General features: G+C 34.3%; 1 protein-coding gene across 1 annotated transcript in view; it reads left to right on the forward strand.

Moving 5' to 3' along the window:
• LOC132563907 (multiple epidermal growth factor-like domains protein 11) overlaps positions 1–27,770 on the forward strand; it is a 54,831-nt gene that overhangs the window by 9,441 nt on the left and 17,620 nt on the right. Inside the window, exons 5-11 of the mRNA XM_060228667.1 lie at positions 1,658–1,753; positions 5,293–5,388; positions 20,196–20,291; positions 21,327–21,422; positions 21,696–21,791; positions 22,021–22,158; positions 23,208–23,405. Coding sequence (XP_060084650.1) covers positions 1,658–1,753; positions 5,293–5,388; positions 20,196–20,291; positions 21,327–21,422; positions 21,696–21,791; positions 22,021–22,158; positions 23,208–23,405 — 816 coding nt within the window. The remainder of the gene's footprint in view (positions 1–1,657; positions 1,754–5,292; positions 5,389–20,195; positions 20,292–21,326; positions 21,423–21,695; positions 21,792–22,020; positions 22,159–23,207; positions 23,406–27,770) is intronic.

The following is a 27,770-nucleotide window of genomic DNA, read 5'->3' on the forward strand; positions in this document are numbered from 1 at the left end:
AAACTGCACTGTTTCAAGTTTATGATCCTTAACTTATTTTGTTCAGTATATGTAGCGGTAATAGGCCAAGGGTCATAATGTGTCGTTTTAATCTTACGTGTGGAATTAGTTTGTTTGGATTCGCTAAAATCATTAGAATGTAAAATTATGTCTGAAAATAATTATCAATCAATAAAGGAATCAATGTAGTTCATGTCATCTCATTAATAATGGAAAATTTGGTGTTTTGTGGTAGACAGTTGAACGTTTGCACTGTACAGGATCACAAACAATACATACAATACGTGTATGTCTATACTAGGCGGGCTAAGATTTCAAGTATTTCTAGAAGGAATGTAAATAATTCTATCAATGATTTTGGTACAAGGACGAACTTCACTGTTTCTTGTACTTTAGATAAACAGGTATATATAGCACTTGATCGATAGCCATGTTGTTTAAGCAATAGAGGTAACATTTAATGTTTTTATAATGTCAACAAATCTTTCCTTCGTTGATTGCACGAACGTAAAAGCAAATTCAGACTACGTTAGCAATATGATACTGATTAGTCTTGCTATAGAAATAGATTCTCCAGTCAGAGATCGTAACTGTTACTAATAACTGTTACTTATTTTCAAAGTCAGTACAAAACAAATCTCGCGTTTTAAAGTCTCTCTCTCTATCTCTCTGGTGATATATATTATTGAAAATAATCTTTGTTATGCATGAATGGTATCAATCCTGAAAGCTTATCATGGTTATTCATACCACTATCAACATGCACTTTTGGGTTAAACATATTTCTCTATATTTACAGCAGAAATTCTAGAAAATGGATTTTAATATCTGAACAACTTCGTACATTGTGCTGAGCAGCGGTCTTATGATCGAAAAGGAAGTTTTTCGTTGAAGAGAAAACTGAAAATAGAAAAATATGAATTTTAAATATGACACATTATTCATGAGTGTCAATTATAATGTAACGTTTGGTAAGTCAGACCGAAATGCAGACATTCATATAATTCCTACCTCGACATCAACATTAATTTGTTTTACAGTGTTTTGGTTTCATTACATGTTTATGTAAACATGTATAAATTCCCCTGAAGTACCTGTACAATTATTAATAGTGCTTACTTCGTCGTTTTAAATGATTCTCTGGGGTTCTGATATGTACAGTCGTATATTTATAGTAACACTGGTGTATGCTACTCCTGACAAAATATCAAATCATTTTTAGATTGTGCAGAAGGATTTTTCAAAAGCGGGACTGTGTGTATAGGATGTTTTGATAATTGTTTCGGGAACATATGCGACGTGAAGACTGGCGTTTGCGCATGTAAGTACTGTGTCATTTCTAATTGCACATTGGATTTATTTTACTTTCATTGTCATGATTGAAATTGTCTGAATACATGTACCTGTAACTCAGAAAATAACTTCATTTCTATTTACTAGAAGGAGTATTACTCACGTAAGGATTTATACACCATCAAATCAGTGTTTGAAATGCTTATACGTTGTTGCACCTTTCTACGATTGAGAAGTGAATTTGATGATCACAGTCGACATTCTAAAACTACATACCTGATATAACACGCAAATAGATTATACATCTTCTTGTTTCGAAATGTGAGTGAAAATGCTTATTACATTGTAATAAACGTTGGTTTAGCTTGTGTGAACGGGAACTATGGACGTTTCTGTGGCAACACATGCCCTGACACCTGTAAGGATGGGGTATGTGACCAACATACAGCAGAATGTGAAGGTACGTATATGGTAATAATATGTCAAACTGAAATTCGGCTACGAGAATGGACATCTATACAAGGAATCCTATCGTAGTCAAATATATTTTCAAGACTAATTGAAGAAGAATAGATTTGTTCTTCGCTTTGTATTATCCGAAGTAACTGTGTACAGCTTAGCCTTTCAATCTTTTACAAGAATATCGGTTTATTATTTAATCCATAGCCATATTACCCTAGCAATAATCTACACGCTCTTCCGTGAATTGAACGTGCTGTATTCTCTAGCCTCTGTTATATTTCTGTCAAACCTGAGATCTGCTACCATTATTTATATATTTGTTATCTTACCATACGGAATTTCCTTTTCTCCCACCTCTGCCCATGTAGGATAGACATGTCTCATGTGGAACAACCATAGAGGATAAATCTATCCCACAAAACTGCACTCGGTGACCTCGCTCGAGTGACCATTTTTCTTTTGTACAAAGGGAGACAACTCCCGCGATCGTCTGTTCAAAAATCAAAATGACTGAGACTGAGAGATTTCAAAACACTAACCTCTTCGCAAAAGAATAATAATTCCCAAACACAACAACACAACAGCATATCCATGTGTTCTGATCCAACTGATGTTACGCGGTCCATATTCTATGGATCCACAATTAGTGGAGGAAACATTAACATTCAAACCCACAACCACATGTTTCCCACCACCACCGTGCCACAGGCTCTTGAAATAAATTAGACACGTCGACGGCCTCGCGTTATTTACGACAGCGATAGTGACGAATAATTCTTCGGACCAAACTTCAACTTGTTGTCTCGCTAGTGTAAATATGTCACGCATCTGCCTGGCGAGGAAAGACTCGAAATTCCCCGCCATGTGCACCGGTCGCGGTCAGCTACACTGATCACGACCTGCAAAGTACGCTTTGAAGTGACAGGGAGAAAAACGACTGTTTATATATGAATGTGGTATATAAAGCATATGTTGATCGATCTATTGATATATAATATCAGAAATACTATATTGTAAATGAATAATTAATAAATATCATAGATTTGTTTACGATCTATATTATGTTGCGTAATGATTTAAATGCAAATAGTGACGTCATGAAACGTGAATGGTGATATTCATGCGCCATTCAGACACTACGGTGGGATTTTTTTTTTTTTTTTTTACGTCGTGGCGGAAAAATGGGGTTGGAGAAAAATATCATCCCCAATCCTCAGAGGATGTGACAGAGAAATCTCCATCCCTCGGGGTGATTTTCTTGTTGTCTAGCAGAGCCTCGGGTTAGAAAACAACAAAAAAAATCACCCCTCGGGTTGGAGATTTCTCTATCACACCCTCAGGGTAGGGGAAGATTCTATTAGCACTACTATGTTGTGAAGACATGCGGGAAGTGCAGACCACTGACATTTGACATACCATGCAAAGTTTCAACTTTGGCTACCATTTATTATATTGTAACGGACACTCACGTAAATGCAAACATTTACTTTTTCATTGTCGTCATTGTACATACATCCAGACTGTCAGGTGTATTATATCAGTCAACAGTCCAACCTTTTTCCTCGGTGATGAACCCTATCCGATAAACATTTACCCGAAGTATGCAGATTCGGTAAAAATCCATTATGTTGGACCAAGCACATTGGAAATTTGGCTTCACTGTCGTCTGATTAGGTGTATAACAATTTTACATTGATGAATTGTTTAGAATGTCAATTCATTAACTCGTTGAAAAATAATCTATGACTGTCCCTGGCAATGACAGGTGATGAAGAATTTAATTACCCCCATTTAACACCAGAAACATTAATGGATATGTAGATGATGTACATCCACTGGAGTCATTCTATTGTTTGGGAACTTCAAGATAGTTATTTTGGTCTAAACATTCGAGTCTAAAGCCAAAGAATATAACATTATATAATTTCCATAATATGTAGCGGTAATAGGCTAAGGGTCCTAATGTGTCGTTTTAATCTTACGTGTGGAATTAGTTTGTTTGGATTCGCTAAATTCACTAGAATGTAAAATTATGTCTGGAAATAATTATCAATAAATAAAGGAATCAATGTAGTTCATATCACCTAATTAATAATGGAAAAGTTGGTGTTTTGTGGTAGACAGTTGAACGTTTGCACTGTACAGGATCACATCAATACATACAATACTTGTATGTCTATACTAGGCGGGCTAAGATTTCAAGTATTTCTAGAAGGAATGTAAATAATTCTATAAATGCTTTTGGTACAAGGACGAACTTCACAGTTTCATGTATTTTAGATAAACAGGGATGTATAGCACTTGATCGATAGCAATGCTGTTTAAGCAATAGAGGTAACATTTAATGTTTTTATAATGTCAACAAATCTTTCCTTCGTTGAATGCACGAACATAAAAGCAAATTCAGACTACGTTAGCAATATGATACTGATTAGTCTTGCTATAGAAATAGATTCACCAGTTAGAGAACGTAACTGTTACCAATAACTGTTACTTATTTTCAAAGTCAGTTCAAACAAATCTCGCGTTTTAAAGTTTCTCTCTCTATCTCTCTGGTGATATATATTATTGAAAATAATCTTTGTTATGCATGAATGGTATCAATCCTGAAAGCTTATCATGGTTATTCATACCACTATCAACATGCACTTTTGGGTTAAACATATATCTCTGTATTTACAACAGAAATTCTAGAAAATGGATTTTAATATCTGAACAACTTCGTACATTGTGCTGAGTAGCAGTCTTATGCTCGAAAAGGAAGTTTTTCGTTGAAGAAAAAACTGAAAATAGACAAATATGAATTTTAAATATGACACGTTATTCATGAGTGTCAATCATAATGTAACGTTTGGTAAGTCAGACCGAAATGCAGACATTCATATAATTCCTACCTCGACATCAACATTATTTTTTTTCAGTGTTTCGGTTTCATTACATGTTTATGTAAACATGTATAAAATCCCCTGAAGTACCTGTACAGCTATTAATAGTATTTACGTCGTCGTTTTAAACTATTATCTGGGGTTCTGATATGTACAGTCGTATCTTTATAGTAAACTTGGTGTATGCTACTCCTGACAAAATATCAAATCATTTTTAGATTGTGCAGAAGGGTTTTTTAAAAGCGGGACTGTGTGTATAAGATGTTTTGATAATTGTTTCGGGAAAATATGCGACGTGGAGACTGGCGTTTGCGCATGTAAGTACTGTGTCATTTCTAATTGCACATTGGATTTATTTTACTTTCATTGTCATGATTGAAATTGTCTGAATACATGTACCTGTAACTCAGAAAATAACTTTATTTCTATTACAAGAAGGAGTATTACTCACGTTAGGATTTATACACCATCAAATCAGTGTTTGAAATGCTTATACGTTGTTGCACCTTTCTACGATTGAGAAGTGAATTTGATGATCAGAGTCGACATTCTAAAACTACATACCTGATATAACACGCAAATTGATTATACATCTTTTTGTTTCGAAATGTGAGTGAAAATGCTTATTACATTGTAATAAACGTTGATTCAGCTTGTGTGAACGGGAACTACGGAGGCTTCTGTGACAGGACATGCCCTGACACCTGTAAGGATGGGGTATGTGACCAACATACAGCAGAATGTGAAGGTACGTATATGGTAATAATATGTCAAACTGATATTCGGTTACGAGAATGGACATCTGTATAAGGAATCCTATCTTAGTCAAATATATTTTCAAGACTAATTTAAGAAGAATCGATTTGTTCTTCGCTTTGTATATCATCAGAAGTAACTGTGTTCAGTTTAGCGTTTCAATCTTTTACGTCGTGGCGGAAATAATGGGGTGAGAGAAAAATAATCATCCCCTATCCTCAGAGGATGTGACAGAGAAATCTCCAACCCTCGGGGTGATTTTCTTGTTGTCTAGCTGTCGGCAGAGCCTCGGGTTAGACAACAACAAAAAAATCACCCCTCGGGTTGGAGATTTCTCTATCACACCCTCAGGGTAGGGGAAGATTCTATTAGCCCTACTATGTTGTGAAGACATGCGGGAAGTGCAGACCACTGACATTTGACATATCATGCAAAGTTTCAACTTGTATAGGAATTCTTCAATGAAAATGTTTAATGACGGCTACCGTTTATTATATTGTAACGGACACTCACGTAAATGCAAACATTTACTTTTTTATTGTCGTCATTGTACATACATCCAGACTGTCAGGTGTATTATATCAGTCAGTAGTCCAACCTTTTTATCTCGGTGACGGATCCAACCCGATAAACATTTACCCTAAGTATGCAGATTCGGTAAAAAAATTCATTGTGTTGGACCAAGCACATTGGAAATTTGGCTTCACTGTCGTCTAATTAGGTGTATAACAATTTTACATTGATGAATTGTTTAGAATGTCAATTCATTAACTCGTTGAAAAATAATCTATAACTGTCCCTGGCAATGACAGGTGATGAAGAATTTAATAACCCCCATTTAACACCAGAAACATTAATGGATATGTAGATGATGTACATCCACTGGAGTCATTCTATTGTTTGGGAACTTCAAGATAGTTACTTAGGTCTAAACATTCGAGTCTAAAGCTAAAGAATATACTATTATATATTTTCTATAATATGTAGCGGTAATAGGCTAAGGGTCATAATGTGTCGTTTTAATCTTACGTGTGGAATTAGTTTGTTTGGATTCGCTAAAATCATTAGAAAGTAAAATTATGTCTGGAAATAATTATCAATAAATAAAGGAATCAATGTAGTTCATGTCACCTAATCTTTAATGGAAAATTTGGTGTTTTGTGGGAGACAGTTGAACGTTTCCACTGTACAGGATCACAACAATACATACAATACTTGTATGTCTATACTAGGCGGGCTAAGATTTCAAGTATTTCTAGAAGGAATGTAAATTATTCTATCAATGATTTTGATACAAGGACGAACTTCACTGTTTCTTGTACTTTAGATAAACAGGGATATATAGCACTTGATCGATAACCATGTTGTTTAAGCAATAGAGGTAACGTTAACTGTTTTTATAATGTCAACAAATCTTTCCTTCGTTGATTGCACGAACGTAAAAGCAAATTCAGACTACGTTAGCAATATGATACTGATTAGTCTTGCTATAGAAATAGATTCTCCAGTCAGAGATCTTAACTGTTACTAATAGCTGTTACTTATTTTCAAAGTCAGTACAAAACAAATCTCGCGTTTTAAAGTCTCTCTCTCTATCTCTCTGGTGATATATATTATTGAAAATAATCTTTGTTATGCATGAATGGTATCAATCCTGAAAGCTTATCATCGTTATTCATACCACTATCAACATGCACTTTTGGGTTAAACATATTTCTCTGTATTTACAACAGAAATTCTAGAAAATGGATTTTAATATCTGAACAACTTCGTACATTGTGCTGAGCAGCAGTCTAATGCTCGAAAAGGAAGTTTTTTGTTGAAGGAAAAAACTGAAAATAGACAAATATGAATTTTAAATATGACACATTATTCATGAGTGTCAAATATAATGTAACGTTTGGTAAGTCAGAACGAAATGCAGACATTCAAATATTTTCTACCTCGACATCAACATTAATTTGTTTTACAGTGTTTTGGTTTCATTAAAAGTTAATGTAAACATGTATAAAATCCCCTGAAGTACTTGTACAACTATTGATAGTGCTTACTTCGTCGTTTTAAACTATTATCTGGGGTTCTGATATGTACAGTCGTATCTTTATAGTAAACTTGGTGTATGCTACTCCTGACAAAATATCAAATCATTTTTAGATTGTGCAGAAGGATTTTTCAAAAGCGGAACTGTGTGTGTAGGCTGTTTTGATGATTGTTTCGGGAAAATATGCGATGTGGAGACTGGCGTTTGCGCATGTAAGTACTGTGTCATTTCTATTTGCAAATTGAATTCATTTGACTTTCATTGTTATGATTGAAATTGTCTGAATAAATGTACCTGTAACTCAGAAAAAAACCCATTTCTATTTACTAGAAGGAGTATTACTCACGTAAGGATTTATACACCATCAAATCAGTGTTTGAAATGCTTATACGTTGTTGCACCTTTCTACGATTGAGAAGTAAATTTGATGATCAGAGTCGACATTCTAAAACTACATACCTGATATAACACGCAAATTGATTATACATCTTTTTGTTTCGAAATGTGAGTGAAAATGCTTATTACATTGTAATAAACGTTGATTCAGCTTGTGTGAACGGGAAATATGGAAGGTACTGTGACAAGACATGCCCTGACACCTGTAAGGATGGGGTATGTAACCAATATACAGCAGAATGTGAAGGTACGTATATGGTAATAATATGTCAAACTGAAATTCGGCTACGAGAATGGACATCTATATAAGGAATCCTATCGTAGTCAAATAAATTTTCAAGACTAATCTAAGAAGAATCGATTTGTTCTTCGCTTTGTATATCATCAGAAGTAACTGAGTACAGCTTAGCCTTTCAATCTTTTACAAAAATATCGATTTATTATCCAAATCAGTCATATTGCCCTAGCAATATCTACACGCTCTTTCATGAATTCAACGTGCTGTATTCTCTAGCCTCTGTTATATTTCTGTCAAACCTGAGCTCTACTACCAGTATTTTCATATCTGTTATCTTACCATACGGAATATCCTTTTCTCCCACCTCTGCCTATGTAGGATAGACATGTCCCATGTGGAACAACCATGGAGGATAAATCTATCCCACATGACTGCACTCGGTGACCTCGCTCTAGTGACTATTTCTCTTTTGTACAAAGGGAGACAACTCCCGCGATCCTCTGGTCAAAAATCAAAATGGCTGAGACTGAGAGATTTCAAAACACTAACCTCTTCGCAAAAGAAAAATAATTCCCAAACACAACAACACAACAGCATATCCATGTGTTCTGATCCAACTGATGTTACACGGTCCATATTCTATGGATCCACAATTAGTGGAGGAAACATTAACATTCAAACCCACAACCACATGTTTCCCACCACCACCGTGCCACAGGCTCCTGAAATAAATTTGACACGTCGACGGCCTCGCGTTATTTACGACAGCGATAGTGACGAATAATTCTTCGGACCAAACTTCAACTTGTTGTCTCGCTAGTGTAAATATGTCACGCATCTGCCTGGCGAGGAAAGACTCGAAATTCCCCGCCATGTGCACCGGTCGCGGTCAGCTACACTGATCACGACCTGCAAAGTACGCTTTGAAGTGACAGGGAGAAAAACGACTGTTTATATACGAATGTGGTATATAAAGCATATGTTGATCGATCTATTGATATATAATATCAGAAATACTATATTGTAAATGAATAATTAATAAATATCATTGATTTTTTTACGATCTATATTATGTTGAGTAATGATTTACATTCAAACAGTGACGTCATGAAACGTGAATGGTGATATTCATGCGCCATTCAGACACTACTGTGGGTTTTTTTTTTTTTTTTTTTTTACGTCGTAGCTGAAATAATGGGGTTGGAGAAAAATAATCATTCTCTACCCTCAGAGGATGTGACAGAGAAATCTCCAACCCTTGGGGTGATTTTCTTGTTGTCGTGCCGTCGGTAGAGCCGCGGGTCAGACAACAACAAAAATCACCCCTCGGGCGGAGATTTCTCTATCAAACCCTTAGGGTAGGGGAAGATTCTATTAGCCCTACTATGTTGTCAAGACATCCGGGAAGTGCAGACCACTGACATTTGACATACCATGCAAAGTTTCAACTTGTATAAGAATCTTCAATGAAAATGTTTAATGATGGCTACCGTTTATTATATTGTAACGGACACTCACGTAAATGCAAACATTTACTTTTTTATTGTCGTCATTGTACATACATCCAGACTGTCAGGTGTATTATATCAGTCAACAGTCTAACCTTTTTCCTCGGTGATGGACCCTACCCGATAAACATTTACCCTAAGTATGCAGATTCGGAATAAAAATCACTGTGTTGGACCAAGCACATTGGAAATTTGGCTTCACTGTCGTCTAATTAGGTGTATAACAATTTTACATTGATGAATTGTTTAGAATGTCAATTCATTACGTCGTTGAAAAATAATCTATGACTGTCCCTGGCAATGACAGGTGATGAAGAATTTAATAACCCCCATTTAACACCAGAAACATTAATGGATATGTAGATGACGTACATCCACTGGAGTCATTCTATTGTTTGGGAACTTCAAGAGAGTTATTTTGGTCTAAACATTCGAGTCTAAAGCTAAAGAATTTAACATTATATAATTTCCATAATATGTAGCGGTAATAGGCTAAGGGTCATAATGTGTCGTTTTAATCTTACGTGTGGAATTAGTTTGTTTGGATTCGCTAAAATCATTAGAATGTAAAATTATGTCTGAAAATAATTATCAATAAATAAAGGAATCAATGTAGTTCATGTCACCTAATTAATAATGGAAAATTTGGTGTTTTGTGGTAGACAGTTGAACGTTTGCACTGTACAGGATCACAACAATACATACAATACTTGTATGTCTATACTAGGCGGGCTAAGATTTCAAGTATTTCTAGAAGGAAAGTAAATAATTCTACACAGGATTTTGGTACAAGGACGAACTTCACTGTTTCCTGTATTTTAGATAAACAGGGATGTATAGCACTTGATCGATAGCCATGTTGTTTAAGCAATAGAGGTAACGTTTAATGTTTTTATAATGTCAACAAATCTTTCCTTCGGTGATTGCACGAACGTAAAAGCAAATTCAGACTACGTTAGCAATATGATACTGATTAGTCTTGCTATAGAAATAGATTCTCCAGTTAGAGAACGTTACTGTTACCAATAGCTGTTACTTATTTTCAAAGTCAGTACAAAACAAATCTCGCGTTTTAAAGTCTCTCTCTCTATCTCTCTGGTGATATATATTATTGAAAATAATCTTTGTTATGCATAAATGGTATCAATCCTGAGAGTTTATCATGGTTATTCATACCACTATCAACATGCACTTTTGGGTTAGACATATTTCTCTGTATTTACAACAGAAATTCTAGAAAATGGATTTTAATATCTGAACAACTTCGTACATTGTGCTGGGTAGCAGTCTAATGCTCGAAAAGGAAGTTTTTTGTTGAAGAAAAAAATGAAAATAGACAAATATGAATTTTAAATATGACACGTTATTCATGAGTGTCAAATATAATGTAACGTTTGGTAAGTCAGACCGAAATGCAGACATTTATATAATTCCTACCTCGACATCAACATTAATTTGTTTTACAGTGTTTTGGTTTCATTAAAAGTAAATGTAAAGATGTATAAAATCCTCTGAAGTACTTGTACAACTATTGATAGTGCTTACTTTGTCGTTTTAAACTATTCTCTGGGGTTCTGATATGTACAGTCGTATCTTTATAGTAAACTTGGTGTATGCTACTCCTGACAAAATATCAAACCATTTTTAGATTGTGCAGAAGGATTTTTCAAAAGCGGAACTGTGTGTGTAGGCTGTTTTTATAATTGTTTCGGGAAAATATGCGATGTGGAGACTGGCGTTTGCGCATGTAAGTACTGTGTCATTTCTATTTGCAAATTGAATTCATTTGACTTTCATTGTCAGGATTGAAATTGTCTGAATACATGTACCTGTAACACAGAAAAAAACCCATTTCTATTTACTAGAAGGAGTATTACTCACGTAAGGATTTATACACCATCAAATCAGTGTTTGAAATGCTTATACGTTGTTGCACCTTTCTACGATTGAGAAGTAAATTTGATGATCAGAGTCGACATTCTAAATCTACATACCTGATATAACACGCAAATTGATTATACATCTTTTTGTTTCGAAATGTGAGTGAAAATGCTTATTACATTGTAATAAACGTTGATTCAGCTTGTGTGAAAGGGAAATATGGAAGGTACTGTGACAAGACATGCCCTGACACCTGTAAGGATGGGGTATGTAACCAATATACAGCAGAATGTGAAGGTACGTATATGGTAATAATATGTCAAACTGAAATTCGGCTACGAGAATGGACATCTATATAAGGAATCCTATCGTAGTCAAATAAATTTTCAAGACTAATTTAAGAAGAATCGATTTGTTCTTCGCTTTGTATATCATCAGAAGTAACTGAGTACAGCTTAGCCTTTCAATCTTTTACAAAAATATCGATTTATTATCCAAATCATAGTCATATTGCCCTAGCAATATCTACACGCTCTTTCATGAATTCAACGTGCTGTATTCTCTAGCCTCTGTTATATTTCTGTCAAACCTGAGCTCTACTACCAGTATTTTCATATCTGTTATCTTACCATACGGAATATCCTTTTCTCCCACCTCTGCCTATGTAGGATAGACATGTCCCATGTGGAACAACCATGGAGGATAAATCTATCCCACATGACTGCACTCGGTGACCTCGCTCTAGTGACTATTTCTCTTTTGTACAAAGGGAGACAACTCCCGCGATCCTCTGGTCAAAAATCAAAATGGCTGAGACTGAGAGATTTCAAAACACTAACCTCTTCGCAAAAGAAAAATAATTCCCAAACACAACAACACAACAGCATATCCATGTGTTCTGATCCAACTGATGTTACACGGTCCATATTCTATGGATCCACAATTAGTGGAGGAAACTTTAACATTCAAATCCACAACCACATGTTTCCCACCACCACCGTGCCACAGGCTCCTGAAATAAATTAGACACGTCGACGGCCTCGCGTTATTTACGACAGCGATAGTGACGAATAATTCTTCGGACTAAATTTCTACTTGTTGTTTTGCTAGTGTGAATATGTCACGCATCTACCTGGCGAGGAAAGACTCGAAATTCCCCGCCATGTGCACCGGTCGCGGTCGGCTACACTGATCACGACCTGCAAAGTACGCTTCGAAGTGACAGGGAGAAAAACGACTGTTTATATATGAATGTGGTATATATAGCATATGTTGATCGATCTATTGATATATAATATCAGAAATACTATATTGTAAATATATAATTAATAAATATCATTGCTTTTTTTACGATCTATATTATGTTGCGTAATGATTTACATTCAAACAGTGACGTCATGAAACGTGAATGGTGATATTAATGCGCCATTCAGACACTACCGTGGGATTTTTTCTTTTTTTTTTTTTTTACGTCGTGGCGGGAATTATGGGGTTGGAGAAAAATAATTATTCTCTACCCTCAGAGGATGTGACAGAGAAATCTCCATCCCTCGGGGTGATTTTCTTGTTTTCTAGCAGAGCCTCGGGTTAGACAACAACAAAAAAAATCACCCCTCGGGTTGGAGATTTCTCTATCACACCCTCATTGTAGGGGAAGATTCTATTAGTCCTACTATGTTGTGAAGACATCCGGGAAGTGCAGACCACTGACATTTGACATACCATGCAAAGTTTCAACTTGTATAGGAATTCTTCAATGAAAATGTTTAATGATGGCTACCGTTTATTATATTGTAACGGACACTAACGTAAATGCAAACATTTACTTTTTTATTGTCGTCATTGTACATACATCCAGACTGTCAGGTGTATTATATCAGTCAGTAGTCCAACCTTTTTATCTCGGTGATGGACCCAACCCGATAAACATTTACCCTAAGTATGCAGATTCGGTAAAAAATTCATTGAGTTGGACAAAGCACATTGGAAATTTGGCTTCACTGTCGTTTAATTAGGTGTATAACAATTTTACATTGATGAATTGTTTAGAATGTCAATTCATTACGTCGTTGAAAAATAATCTATGACTGTCCCTGGCAATGACAGGTGATGAAGAATTTAATTACCCCCATTTAACACCAGAAACATTAATGGATATGTAGATGACGTACATCCACTGGAGTCATTCTATTGTTTGGGAACTTCAAGATAGTTATTTTGGTCTAAACATTCGAGTCTAAATCCAAAGAATATAACATTATATAATTTCCATAATATGTAGCGGTAATAGGCTAAGGGTCATAATGTGTCGTTTTAATCTTACGTGTGGAATTAGTTTGTTTGGATTCGCTAAAATCATTAGAATGTAAAATTATGTCTGAAAATAATTATCAATAAATAAAGGAATCAATGTAGTTCATGTCATCTAATTAATAATGGAAAATTTGGTGTTTTGTGGTAGACAGTTGAACTTTTGTACTGTACAGGATCACAACAGTACATACAATACTTGTATGTCTATACTAGGCGGGCTAAGATTTCAAGTATTTCTAGAAGGAATGTAAATAATTCTACACAGGATTTTGATACAAGGACGAACTTCACTGTTTCTTGTACTTTAGATAAACAGGGATGTATAGCACTTGATCGATAGCCATGTTGTTTAAGCAATAAAGGTAACATTTAATGTTTTTATAATGTCAACAAATCTTTCCTTCGTTGATTGCACGAACGTAAAAGCAAATTCAGACTACGTTAGCAATATGATACTGATTAGTCTTGCTATAGAAATAGATTCTCCAGTCAGAGATCGTAACTGTTACTAATAACTGTTACTTATTTTCAAAGTCAGTACAAAACAAATCTCGCGTTTTAAAGTCTCCCTCTCTATCTCTCTGGTGATATATATTATTGAAAATAATCTTTGTTATGCATGAATGGTATCAATCCTGAAAGCTTATCATGGTTATTCATACCACTACCAACATGCACTTTTGGGTTAAACATATTTCTCTATATTTACAGCAGAAATTCTAGAAAATGGATTTTAATATCTGAACAACTTCGTACATTTTGCTGAGCAGCAGTCTTATGCTCGAAAAGGAAGTTTTTCGTTGAAGAAAAAACTAGAAATAGAAAAATATGAATTTTAAATATGACACGTTATTCATGAGTGTCAATCATAATGTAACGTTTGGTAAGTCAGACCGAAATGCAGACATTTATATAATTCCTACCTCGACATCAACATTTATTTGTTTTACAGTGTTTTGGTTTCATTACATGTTTATGTAAAGATGTATAAAATCCCCTGAAGTACCTGTACAACTATTTATAGTGCTTACTTCGTTATTTTGAACGATTCTCTGGGGTTCTGATATGTACAGTCGTATCTTTATAGAAAACCTGGTGTATGCTACTCCTGACAAAATATCAAATCATTTTTAGATTGTGCAGAAGGATTTTTCAAAAGCGGAACTGAATGTGTAGGATGTTTTGATTATTGTTTCGGGAAAATATGCGATGTGGAGACTGGCGTTTGCGCATGTAAGTACTGTGTCCTTTATCATTGGACATTGAATTCATTTGACTTTCATTGTTATTACAGAAATTGTCTGAATACATGTACCTGTAACTCAGAAAATAGTCCCATTTCTATTTACTAGAAGGAGTATTACTCACGTAAGGATTTATACACCATCAAATTCAGTTTTTGAAATGCTTATACGTTGTTGCACCTTTTTTACGATTGAGAAATGAACTTGATGATCAGAGTCGACATTCTAAAACTTCATACCTGATATAACACGCAAATTGATTATACATCTTTTTGTTTCGAAATGTGAGTGAAAATGCTTATTACATTGTAATAAACGTTGATTCAGCTTGTGTGATCGGAAACTATGGAAGCTACTGTAACAATACATGCCCTGGCAACTGTAAGGATGGGGTATGTGACCAATATACCGGAGACTGTGGAGGTACGTATATGGTAATAATATGTCAAACTGAAATTCGGCTACGAGAATGGACATCTATATAAGGAATCCTACCGTAGTCAAATATATTTTCAAGAATAATTTAAGAAGAATCGATTATTTCTTCGCTTTGTATATCATTAGAAGTAACTGTGTACAGCTTAGCCTTTCAATCTTTTACAAGAATGTCGGTTTATTATTCAATCCATAGCCATATTTTCTAGCCTCTGTTATATTTCTGTCAAACCTGAGCTCTACTACCATTATTTTTATCTTACCATACGGAATTTCCTTGTCCTACTATGTTGTGAAGACATCCGGGAAGTGCAGACCAGTGACATTTGACATACCATGCAAAGTTTCAACTTGTATAGGAATTCTTTAATGAAAATGTTTAATGTTGGCTACCATTTATTATATTGTAACTGACACTCACGTAAATGCAAACATTTACTTTTTTATTGTCGTCATTGTACATACATCCAGACTGTCAGGTGTATTATATCAGTCAGTAGTCCAACATTTTTGATCTCGGTGATGGACCCAACCCGATAAACATTTACCTTAAGTATGCAGATTCGGTAAATATGTCATTGTGTTGGACCAAACACATTGGAAAATTGGCTTCACTGTCGTCTAATTAGGTGTATAACAGTTTTACATTGATGAATTGTTTAGAATGTCAATTCATTACGTCGTTGAAAAATAGTCTATGACTGTCCCTGGCAAAGACAGGTGTACCGCATACCTGACTCAACATAATTAGATAACCGATTATTATTCATACGCTACCTACTTGAAGAAGTAATCCCATGTACATGGACATTCAAAAAGAACTAGATCAACCAGGAACAACAAAAAAGATCAAACAAGAACAAAAACTAAACAAACAAAAAATGAAAAAACTGAGTCCTATAGTTAGGCATTTTTAAATTAGAGGTCTTGTATTGCAATTTTTTTTTTATTTCTAAAAAGACATTACAATTTAATGATTTCTACTTAAGTGTAGGTTTTCAAACGTCATGTATCTTTCATATATAAGGATAAAACAAACGGCTGAGCAGAGTGTCCACTTGCCAACTTAGTAATTACATATTAAACTTATGGCATATTACATTTGTGTATTTGAAATTAAGGATTTATTGCTGATATAGATAGGCTGCAGTGGTCTGGAATGGAAGAGAATACGTGAATTGTTGCGAATTTACGTCCGATCATTAAATCAAACCCCAGGAAGGAAATCATGAACATTCTTTCATTCTTCTTATTAATATTGCCTTAGGTGTTGAACTCGTTCATATCGTCTCATGACCATAATATATTTCCTTTCACCATATGTAACACTCCTACCTGTGTACAAGGATTTATTTAATGTTCCGGACATATATATCTTACACAGAACGCTATTTAGCGACAGTTTTGTATCGAATGAAAAATTGATTTTTTTATATATAGAGGATTAGCATTACGTTTCAATAAAAACATATTCCATGTTTTGCGTCTTCATTTTATATTCATATAATTTGTACGGCATCCCAATATTTTGTTCTAAAATCTGTCTCACAGCCCACAGCTAACACAATAAACAGAATAGCATATGCCTATCAGCATCACTGATCCCTCTCAGACCAGGATCCCCAACATCAACACTGCCTGCATAGCCCGCCTGACGTCTTGTCTGCACGTCCTGGTAGCTGACCGTACCCCTGGTAGTTGCTGTTGCAATGCTGGCGGGCCCCGTTGCATACCAGTCTGTTGCAGTCTTTGCAGGTTTTTGGGTAGCCTAACTTGGTTGTCTGCCCATCGTGTGAAGCTATAATAAATATGAACAAAATATCATAAACACTCATGGACATCCATACATTAATCCAACTAAGACATTCCTTAACTAACTAAATAATTTACCATCAATTCTACTTCCTTTTACAAATACTAAACCAAATTGTACATATACCCTACAAACGTATTAAATTCTAGGATGCGTGACCATTTTCTTCTTATAATATTAAAACGCACCTATCACCGCAACCACATATGCTACTGAGTGGCTTCCGTACTTTTTACACCTGCGCGCACTCAACCCTAGCACAGGTAAATACAACTACTACTCGGGACATCAATAGATAAACTTCTCGGAAAAAAATCACGTTACTAAGCGAAATATACACTTAAAGGCAACTAAAGTACTTGTACATATCACCACACTATTTTACTATAATACTACATAAATCCTTATTACCTAATACTGTTAATTATGACATTTAAAACCAATACACTTGTAAACTATAACAGCAAATAGTTTCGCTCGAGTGGACACGCATCGATAGATAGATTGGTTGACCGGCAGTAGGGACAATTAAAATATGGGACGAAATAGCCAACTAAAACAACAATTTATGAAAGATAAAAAGAATACTTACCCCAGTCAGATATCCGGACTTCATCACACACGAATTATGGCCGGGAAAATAATCATAAACAGCTCTGCCAACAATGGCCACTAGTCTCACCTGTCCAGTCCATGCACTACCCGTCCTTCTTCACCCGCACACACACACGCACACGTGACTAATTCACTCACCATTCATAACAACAATTAGATGTACCTGCGTTCGTGACAATCACCAACCTGTGTATTGTAATGAGTATTCAGCAAGCAGCAAGTAAAAAAATAAATCGATCTTTCCATTATATGATGGTTAACTTATTTTTGAGGACAAGTGAGGCTTGCTGGTCCGAAAAAAAAAAATCAACAACACCAAACAAAAGATATGATGTTGCATTTTATATTTCTTATGACATGTAATTGAAACTCGGAATATATGTGGATATGATAAACGCTTAGTTACAACGGAAATTACCGGGGGATGCCGAATAAGGGAATAGTTTCGTAGATGTGTATAAACTCAATATTTTGTTTGAAATTTGGGCATGATATTATCAGGTTGATGTAAATATACGTTATATGTAATAAAGGAAGTTCAACGTTAATTGGCACGTAGTCATTACTACATAAAATGTCATTACATTGAAGAAGATTTCAAATGTCTTCAAGTATGAAGAAATGATAAGTAGTTATATATACAACATTTATATGGATACAAGACTGTATGTCCCGATCACTGTAACGTAAGCAATCAGGGAAATGGAACGTGTAGAGGTACGTAGATCATCCCAAGCCTTGGGATATCAATAATTAATGTCAGTTACAGGAAAAAATATACGGGGTACTAAAACAAAACGTGAAGGTAATAAACTTGTAAAAGGAATTCAGTTTGTTAAGTGGGAAGTAATATGTGGACAAATGATTTTCACGCACACGCTTTTACATTAGTTAGGAGAATAAGATCAGGTGTTATTGAATGATAAGCGTAGTCTTCGCCTTTCTATTCATTCTAGATCAAATTCGCCATGTAAATCCTAGTCGTTCTCAGATACATTACGTCCCCAAAACTACAAATTTAAGTTCATAATAGAGCGGCCACAAGGCTCACTTACTAGCATCGTATACACAAAAATTTTCCAATTGTAAGAAACTATTAACTAGGTATTCACTATTGTAATACATTATAATCTAGTCATCACATTTTATTAACCTCTATCACCATGCAACTTAATAGCTAGATAGGGTACTGTTTCTGCCACACTTAGGGACACAACGTCAACGTTCCCTTTATTACATTTTCCATTTCTCAGTATCCATGAATGCCAACAATTGAGCTAAAGACTCAATACTCCGTCGACATTTTCAAGATTGTGAGGAAGAATTTAAGCATTATTTGAAAGTTGCTAATTTCCCGATATATTTTGATTTATTTTCGTACATTTTTGTAATCGATATAATCCTCGTTAATTTATGGTATGTAATACATTTTAATAATATTAGTATCTTTTTGGTATATTTCTTGTTTTTTGGAGTTCCACATCTATGCTTGAAGTAACTTGTTTGGCCATGATATTTTTATCGGTCGAAAGCTCTCAATCCGTTCTGCAAAAAGTGGTAGGTAGCCAGCAGTCAAAGGCAGCTCATATGTACAGTTTGCTGGTTTTTGTTGACTACTATTTTAAAACCACATTACATTGAAACAAATAATAATACAAAATATCACTACACTGGCAATAAATAGTCGGAAAGATCGCTATATTGATTTCATGGGGAATATTATATTTCGCTGTTTGACGTGTTTGGTACTATCTAGTATGCATAACTCTCATGACTGCGTGGATTTTTATTTTGTTGAATTGTTACATTTGACATGTTTTAATTAATAGTCTGCTAACTTTGAAAAGATGAAACTAAATATTGTATTAAAATGTTTTAGATTAATGTAGTCATTATCAATATAACCACTATAGTTTCAGATTGCATTACTGGATTCCATGGCAGTACTTGTAGTCAAACGTGTCCAAGTAACTGTAAGGACAATACATGTATCAAAACCAACGGATTTTGTACAGGTAATTTGTGATGTCACATACATATTGTATTTCTATTAAATAGTTCGTGGTTGACATACGTAAGTTCTTTATATTTCTTATCTCATATCTGATACACTTGAAAGAGCACTAAAATTAAAACAATTTGAAAAAACCAACTTGTGAATAATGCCTGTTTCTTCAATTGAATTTGTTTATTTGTAATATATGGTGCTTAAATGTTATCCTTGAATATGTATGTATTTTGAACATTTTAATCCACTATCATAACATCATGTATTTACAGTATGTCACAAGGTTTAACCTGATTTTAATTTTCAGCATGCGTTCAAGGAGTATATGGCAGTGTTTGTGACCAGATGTGTACGGGGAACTGTAAGGACAATGACTGTATCCAAGGAAACGGGTTCTGTACTGGTATGTATCGTTGTTAGCGCCCATTTTCGTGATGTGATAATTAAGTATGATTTGAACGACAGTATGGAACATCTTGTAATTAATCGGTGAACAGATTTAGAAGAACAAACAAATGATATCTAATCCACATATAACATCGTGGTGACGTGAAATAATATACACCTAATCAACGGCATGTTACCATTGTAAATCTTTTATGGTATAAATAATGGTAGTAATGGTAGTTTAGGGTGTATCAGTATGACGGAAAACAAAAATAAGTTAGCCAAGACGGGAACACAGTTTGTTACCATGTCATATGTCAATAGTCTATTGGAAAAGCTTACCAAGAAATGCGATATTCTCAAAATTTTGATTATTTCGTCATCCCTTTATTCTTTTTCATGGATACTCTTCAGTATAGTTCACAAACGTATATTAGCACCGCCATTCACGTTCTTGGAAAAGTAAGTTCTCAAAACAAGAGAAGACAGTTTAGTATGGAGTAAGGTTATGTACAGAATGCAAAAAAAGCAAATGTTGTTGTAGAACAAATGCTTTCAAAAGACGGTGTTGAAGTTGGATTCCTTTTAAATCTATCTACCATAGATTCCACTTATTGCTTATAGTGAAATCATCTCTGTCCGTGTATATAAGAAAATTTAATATAAAATTAGTACAAACGAAGAAATTACAACCGGCTCGAGACATTTACAAACTATATAAGACCTGCGATACGTATCGGTATTCTAGTCCAACAAGACTACTAGTAAAACCAACTATTGTCAATAACCGCACTGCTCAGTTTCGGAGCCAGTTATCTACAAACAACATTCTCTAAACTTCGAAGTACGGAAAAGGTAAGTAAAGGTTTGCATTGCCATTATTAACTATGCTTTCTTTAGTGTGTGCCATGTCTCGTGTTGGATACAATTATGTAGACCTTTATCACTCCCTTAGGAATCGTGAATGATAATATAAACCTAATATTGTTTCTTTCTTGCTTACTCTGCTTACTGATAAGAGGAACAATTTTAGTGATGTGTTTCATTTCAGAATGTGAAGCTGGTTACCACGGTACCCAATGCGATAAGAGTTGCCCGTCGAAGTGCAGAGACAATCTATGTAACCAGACGAATGGTTTGTGTACAGGTAAAGGATTATTTCTGAGATGAACTGGTTAATGCTGATATTGTATACAAAAGTGTTTACTAGGACGTATATTGTGTGAAGAAGTACTGCAAAGAGATCCGTGAGGATACACAATAAAAAAAGGTGCTTGTATGCATATAAAACATTGCTATTTCGTGCATCATAATGATAAAAAGATTAATGAGTCAAAACGAATTTGCATTAGCACAAACAAATCAGGCATGGAAAATGTTTTATCTTCATTTAAGAAATGTCATTATGTTTTAATATCAGAATGTGCTGCAGAATTCTATGGTGTCAACTGTTCTTTGATATGTCCAGACCATTGTAAGGACCAAAAGTGTAACCAGAAGAGCGGCCAGTGTACCGGTAAGATGCATGGATTAAATAAATTCTATTTGATATGTCTACAAAATCAAAGTTTAGCGATACAAATACACGTATTACCACCCGGTACATAACAAGTATAAATATAGAGACACTTGCAGTAATAGTCCACTGCTAAAAAGTGTTCAGGAGAATATGTGATCACTTTCTCTAACTTGCCACAGACAAAATGCAGATTCGATTACAACTAAAGATTATAATTATGTCCCAGAATGTGTTTCCGGTTTCTATGGAAACAGCTGTGCAGACAAGTGTGACTTCTGTCAGGATGGAAATTGTGACAAGCTTACCGGGAGTTGTTTGGCGCCTTGTGTAGACGGACGTACTGGAGACAGGTGTGATGTCAAGGGTAATTTTTACACTACTTAACTAACAAAAATCACTGTAAGAAATGATGTTCGAAAAGATTAATTTTGATGTAAACTTTGAATTCGAATTCGACAAAATTTGGGAATCATTTTAAAAGCGTGAAGAAATGGCATTCTTGAAAATCATTCAACTATCCTGCATGGGAATGCCATTTAAAATTTATTTCGTGGTGTTTTCGTATTTCACAACCCACACTTATTCCTTAATTAAATATATTTTCAAAAAGTAACCAAACATCATAAAACCATACCAAAAGAACTAAATGTTGATATACATTGTAAATCCAAAGCAGATGACTTAAAAGCAATATGTAAAGAAATAAGATACCCAGGTGACATACCATATGATAGTTAGTATTCCATATATTTCCTCCATGGTTAAATATAGTTTTTTTTCTCTGTACTCAGTCACACAGTCACACTTTTTACATACCAATTCGGACTGTATTCCTCTCGTGACTGACTGACTTCCTTTTGTTTTCATACGAGGATAAGTTAATAAAAAAGTGCACCAAAACAGGTCACAAAGACGCTGCCAATTCATTAAATGTCACGTTCAGAAAATATTCAAGATGATTAGTCTTTAGATAACAAAAAATATCTTGTATTTACCTATCATAATTAAAATCGAGGACAAGGCAGATTCTACTTCAATGAAACCAACTTCCACTTAACTGTTTGATTAGTGTACTCGATAAGAATTATGTTGTTTTGTATTGCTTTTTAACGTGTCGAAAAATCATATCTTATCCTAGTAATACTTCTTGGCAATCACATAATTTAAAACGTCGGGGATATATTTATCATCTCAAAAAACAAGAAAAACGCATGCAAAACCAATCAAGTATTTATATCATCATTATACAAAAGACAAATGCTCGAATAGAACTATTCAATACGAACATAAAGTAGAGGAATATATGTAAGAGTGACAAATTCCCGTTTTTGTAACTAATGTTATCAGAATTCAGACATTACTTTCGGCAAACCTGTATAACGAAAAGTAACATATTTATATCTATTGTTGTAGTTATACATTTAACGAGCTATGAAGCTGCAATTGGAATAGGCGTTGGTTGTGGACTTATCATTCTTGCGCTTATCATAGTGATAGTTGTACAAACAAGAAGACTTCATTCAAGGAGCAACGGATACACTCCGCCAAGGTCTACAACCACGACAAACATAGCATTGTCAAGTATTGAACAGGAACTTAGGAGAGATACAGGTAGGGCTTTAATTCTGACGTTTTCAGTCAAACACTATTATGGGCTTCTCGGTTCTGCAATGGCAGAAAAACCTATATCTTAAGGATGTACTCTTCTAATATTTGACCAAAAGTAGATTCGCTCATGAGCTACAATTTTGACGGCACTATTCGGTTAATAACGTCATTAATTTCAACGTTTTCTGGTTTCTAATGCATTTCTCAAACTGAAAATAAAGTTATCAGCAGATTTGAACTTAAACACTTTTTTGGGGGTGGGGGGTGGGGGGAGGGGGGGGGGTGGGGGGGTGGGGGGGGGGGGGGGGGGCGTAGTGTCACAATTTAAGCATGATGACTGCGTGTGACGCATTAATTTTAGACAACTTCCCAATGTGTTACAATAACATTGTCTATTCTGAAAATTTACTTCAAATTTTCTTTATTCAAACATTTAAAAAAAGTAAAATACTAGAAGATGGTCACATAAAGGACTTAAGCCATCTGGTGGTTGCATTTTCACAATATTATTCTAAATATCCATTTATTGTACTATTGCCTTTTAATGATAAGCAAAATATTTCATAGAAAAGGTTGATGTGAAAATAACTAAGAATTCCTTATTCCGGAAAAAAATAGGAGTAATATGGAAATGAAATTATTCCGTGTAACGCATTCTCTGACGCCTGTAAAAAATCTTAAGCAGCAGCATACTGATTTTAATTTCCTTTTCTAAAAAAAATCAAATCACAATTATCAGCAAAATGTTCTAAAATTCGTTTTGCTCTCAGAGGGGTACATACTAAAATCTAACCTGTGTGTAACTCAAGATCGCAGAGTGGACAATGGGTCAATCGTTAAATACAATACTACTTATCGGAATTGGTGATCGAAAGTAATATTTGTAAGTCGATCTTTTAAAATCATTAATAGTATATTTGTAACGCTTGTGGTATAACATTTTTCGTTTCATAAGATGGTCAATACGAGTTTATAGACGCGGTAAAAATGGAGCCTAGCGTCGTCGACACATCTCCCACTTTCAGACAGAGAGGAAATGAGGATATTGCACACATATACGAAAAAGCGTGATTGAGCGGCAAAGGAAAACAAATAGAAACTATAGGGAAACTTTCAAATTGAAACTTCATATCTTTATTTATGGTAAATGATTCCTCCTTGCTTTTTAATTCTTTATGACTTCATTTTACAGTTTTCTAGTGAACGGAACGAAAATATATCATAAAAATATATTCTGCATGTCGCAGTCAAAATTTGCCTTAAGATACTTGTTGATTCCAATGTAGTTATCACCATGGATTACAAATGCGTCTGTTATCTTATATCATGGCAAAACTAAGCTAAGGAGTTCAACAATGTATCTGTTATCTGTGAAATGTGGTCACTTTACTTTTGTTTGACAGACAGGTACCTGTATATAGTCGTAGTAGAAGGAATAAAGTATTCACTTTATGTAATGTAGTACACACACAAATAGTGCTCGAGTATTTTAACTCATGAAGACAGGACTCATGAGTGATACTGGATTTGTATGGCATCGATGCGGTTAACAGCTCATAAACAACGGAATTGTCAATAGAATCATAATCATTGAAAGTAAAACAAAATATGAATAAAAGGGAGGGTAATCGTCTTCTGTTTCATCTACCTGTTATATAAATATTAGTTATCGAAGTAAATAATGTCAGGTTCCATAATTAGACCACGGTAAACAACAACGGAACGTATATGTATGAGCGTCAAAAGGATCCAAAGTCATACCATGTAAAGAAATGATGTACGTCTAAATAGGAGCATTATGACGACCGTACGATATTGATATTATCGAAACTGTGTGATGTAAAGTTGGATGTTAATTGCCGACATAGGTTTTCATATTTGATGTAATGTTTTGTTTTCCCCTCCAGATCATTATAACTGAAATCGAGAAAGATAAAATATTGCATAAGACGCGTTATTCCGACTTTAAATATCTCATGTGATTTAAGGACGGAGTAACCATATGCTTTAGACAGTGTGTAACCACAGATCATTTTAACTTACGTCATAATATAATCAAATAATAGAAAAAAATAATGTTTAGAAATCTTTAAAATCACATCATAAACTGTGATATCAACTACAAATCAACCAGGATTTTACTTTCAATTTACCATACCATCAATTATCAGTAGCTTAGATTAACATTTTTAAAAAATGAGGTTAATCTTCTGTGATGTACGCTTAGCGTTTGATCGGGTCTGGCATGAAGGTTTATTGTAGAAATTCGAAACCAATGGAGAACAAGGAAATGCCCTGAAGTGGTTCCTGATTACCCTCTCTGGCAGAAAGCAAAGAGTAATAAATGAAGGTTTCGCTTTCATATTTAAACTTGTGCTAGCAAGGGCCCAGTTCTTGGTCCATTTTAGTTTTTACTGTAATAATGAAATCACAGATTGCGTCTATATTAGTGTGAAATTATTTGCAGATGACACCTCCCTATTTAGCTTTGTAGATGAAAACCCTATCATAGCTGCTCAGACTTTATAAAATGACCTCAGTAATATTTGTTTTTTATTTAGACTTTTCAGCAATATATGGTATTGATTACATTCATAGCATATCATATTCACTCAGACATCACACAGCTCACATGTACACTAGCTTGCAACATTGATAAAAAATACACATATATTACCTTATTAAGAGAAACAGGAAAAGAAGAAAAACAGAGGAGACTGGCAGAGAAAGAAAAACAGGAAAGGATGAAAAAAAAAAGAAAATATTAATAAATAAATCCTGATTTTGCGCTGTAACTCATCTATTTGCAAATATTAATATATATAGTAATTTGAAATAAAAATCAAGAAACTGATATAGGGGTTGTATTGTGTTTACCAGAAATCAAACTAAAATAACCTTTAATAATTTTTAATCTATAATTCTAGGAGGGTGTTCCATTTTTTCCATTCCTTTTCTAGTTTTTTAACAAAATGATCCCCTTTGCAACATGCTATATAATTTTGAACATAATAATGAACTTTTATGGTATTAATTAAGGCTTTTACGGATAGAGTATTTTGAAGGCATCTGGTCTTGTAAATATAATTCTTGATCATAATTAAAATTTCATTATCTAGTCTATTACTCGTTTCTGACTGTGATACTATGCCAAAGAGGAAAGATTCCTTGTTAAAAGAAAAAGGGATAATTAAAGCATCCAATAATGTTTCAAAGCTGTAGAGGAAATTTTGTAGTATCGAACAGTCCCACAGTGTATGCACTACTGTTTCCCTATCTTGATTACAAAAAACACATAAAGGGTTATTTGAAAGGCTAGATTTGAATAGATATACATTTGTTGTCAGTGTGTGATGGAGAATTCTTACTTGGAGCCATTGAAGTTTTGTATTTGTAGTTATTCGAAATGGAATTTTATGTATTTTTCCCATTTTTCGTCGCTAATATCAAATGTTTTCCCCCATTTCTTCCTACCTGTTGGAATAACCTTATTGTTTAGAGAGTAGTACATAAAAGTCCCTAGCTCCTTTAGTGTTGTTGTAAAAGATTTCTAAATTAAGAGGCATAATTGGATACTCTAAATCTGCTCTGAAATTATGCCCAATATTATTCTGATTTATATATCTTCTAATTGCTGATAAGATACCATAATATTGAACAAAATTCGTATTTATATTGTATTTGTTATTAAATTCATCATGCATATAGAAAGTATTAGTGTTGAAATTTTTTATCATGTCATTAAAAATAGTAATTCCACGTCTGTACCATTCAGGGAAAAAAAACACACTTCCGGTTTATAGTTAACCTCTCAGTATACCATAGCGGCTGTTTTAAAAATGATGGTTCCTTTTCCTTTAAAAGATCTTCTTTATAGGAAAGTTTACTCCAAGCTTTGAAAACATCTTTCCAAAACAAGTTTGTACTTCTATTTTGACATACAGATATATATTTACTACCACAGTTAAAAAGAAGGTCAGTATTGATATATGTTTTTAATATTTCCTGCCATTTTCCTTGTTTTTGAAGAAGCCTCCTTATCCAATTTAATTTTAAAGATTCTATAAATGACAATAAATGAACCATATTAAGACCTCCCTCTCTATAATTTTTAACAACAACATCTCGCTTAATTTTATCTATCTTTCCATTCCAAAGGAATTCATACAGGATACTATTAAGTTTAAGAATAAAACTCTCACTTGGATTAGGTAATGAATTAAACATGTGGTTGAATTGGGATATCATTAATGATTTTTTGATATGTATTTTACTTATAGGTGAAATAGATCTTCTTTTCCATGAACTGATGATAGATTTAGCTTAACAAGTTTTTTTATCAAAGTTAAGTTTAGGTATTCTGTGTAA

The sequence above is a fragment of the Ylistrum balloti genome, unplaced genomic scaffold, assembly GCF_031769215.1.
Source record: "Ylistrum balloti isolate Yb309-2 unplaced genomic scaffold, AGI_CSIRO_Ybal_v1 Utg371912, whole genome shotgun sequence".
Taxonomy (NCBI): Eukaryota; Metazoa; Mollusca; class Bivalvia; order Pectinida; family Pectinidae; genus Ylistrum; species Ylistrum balloti.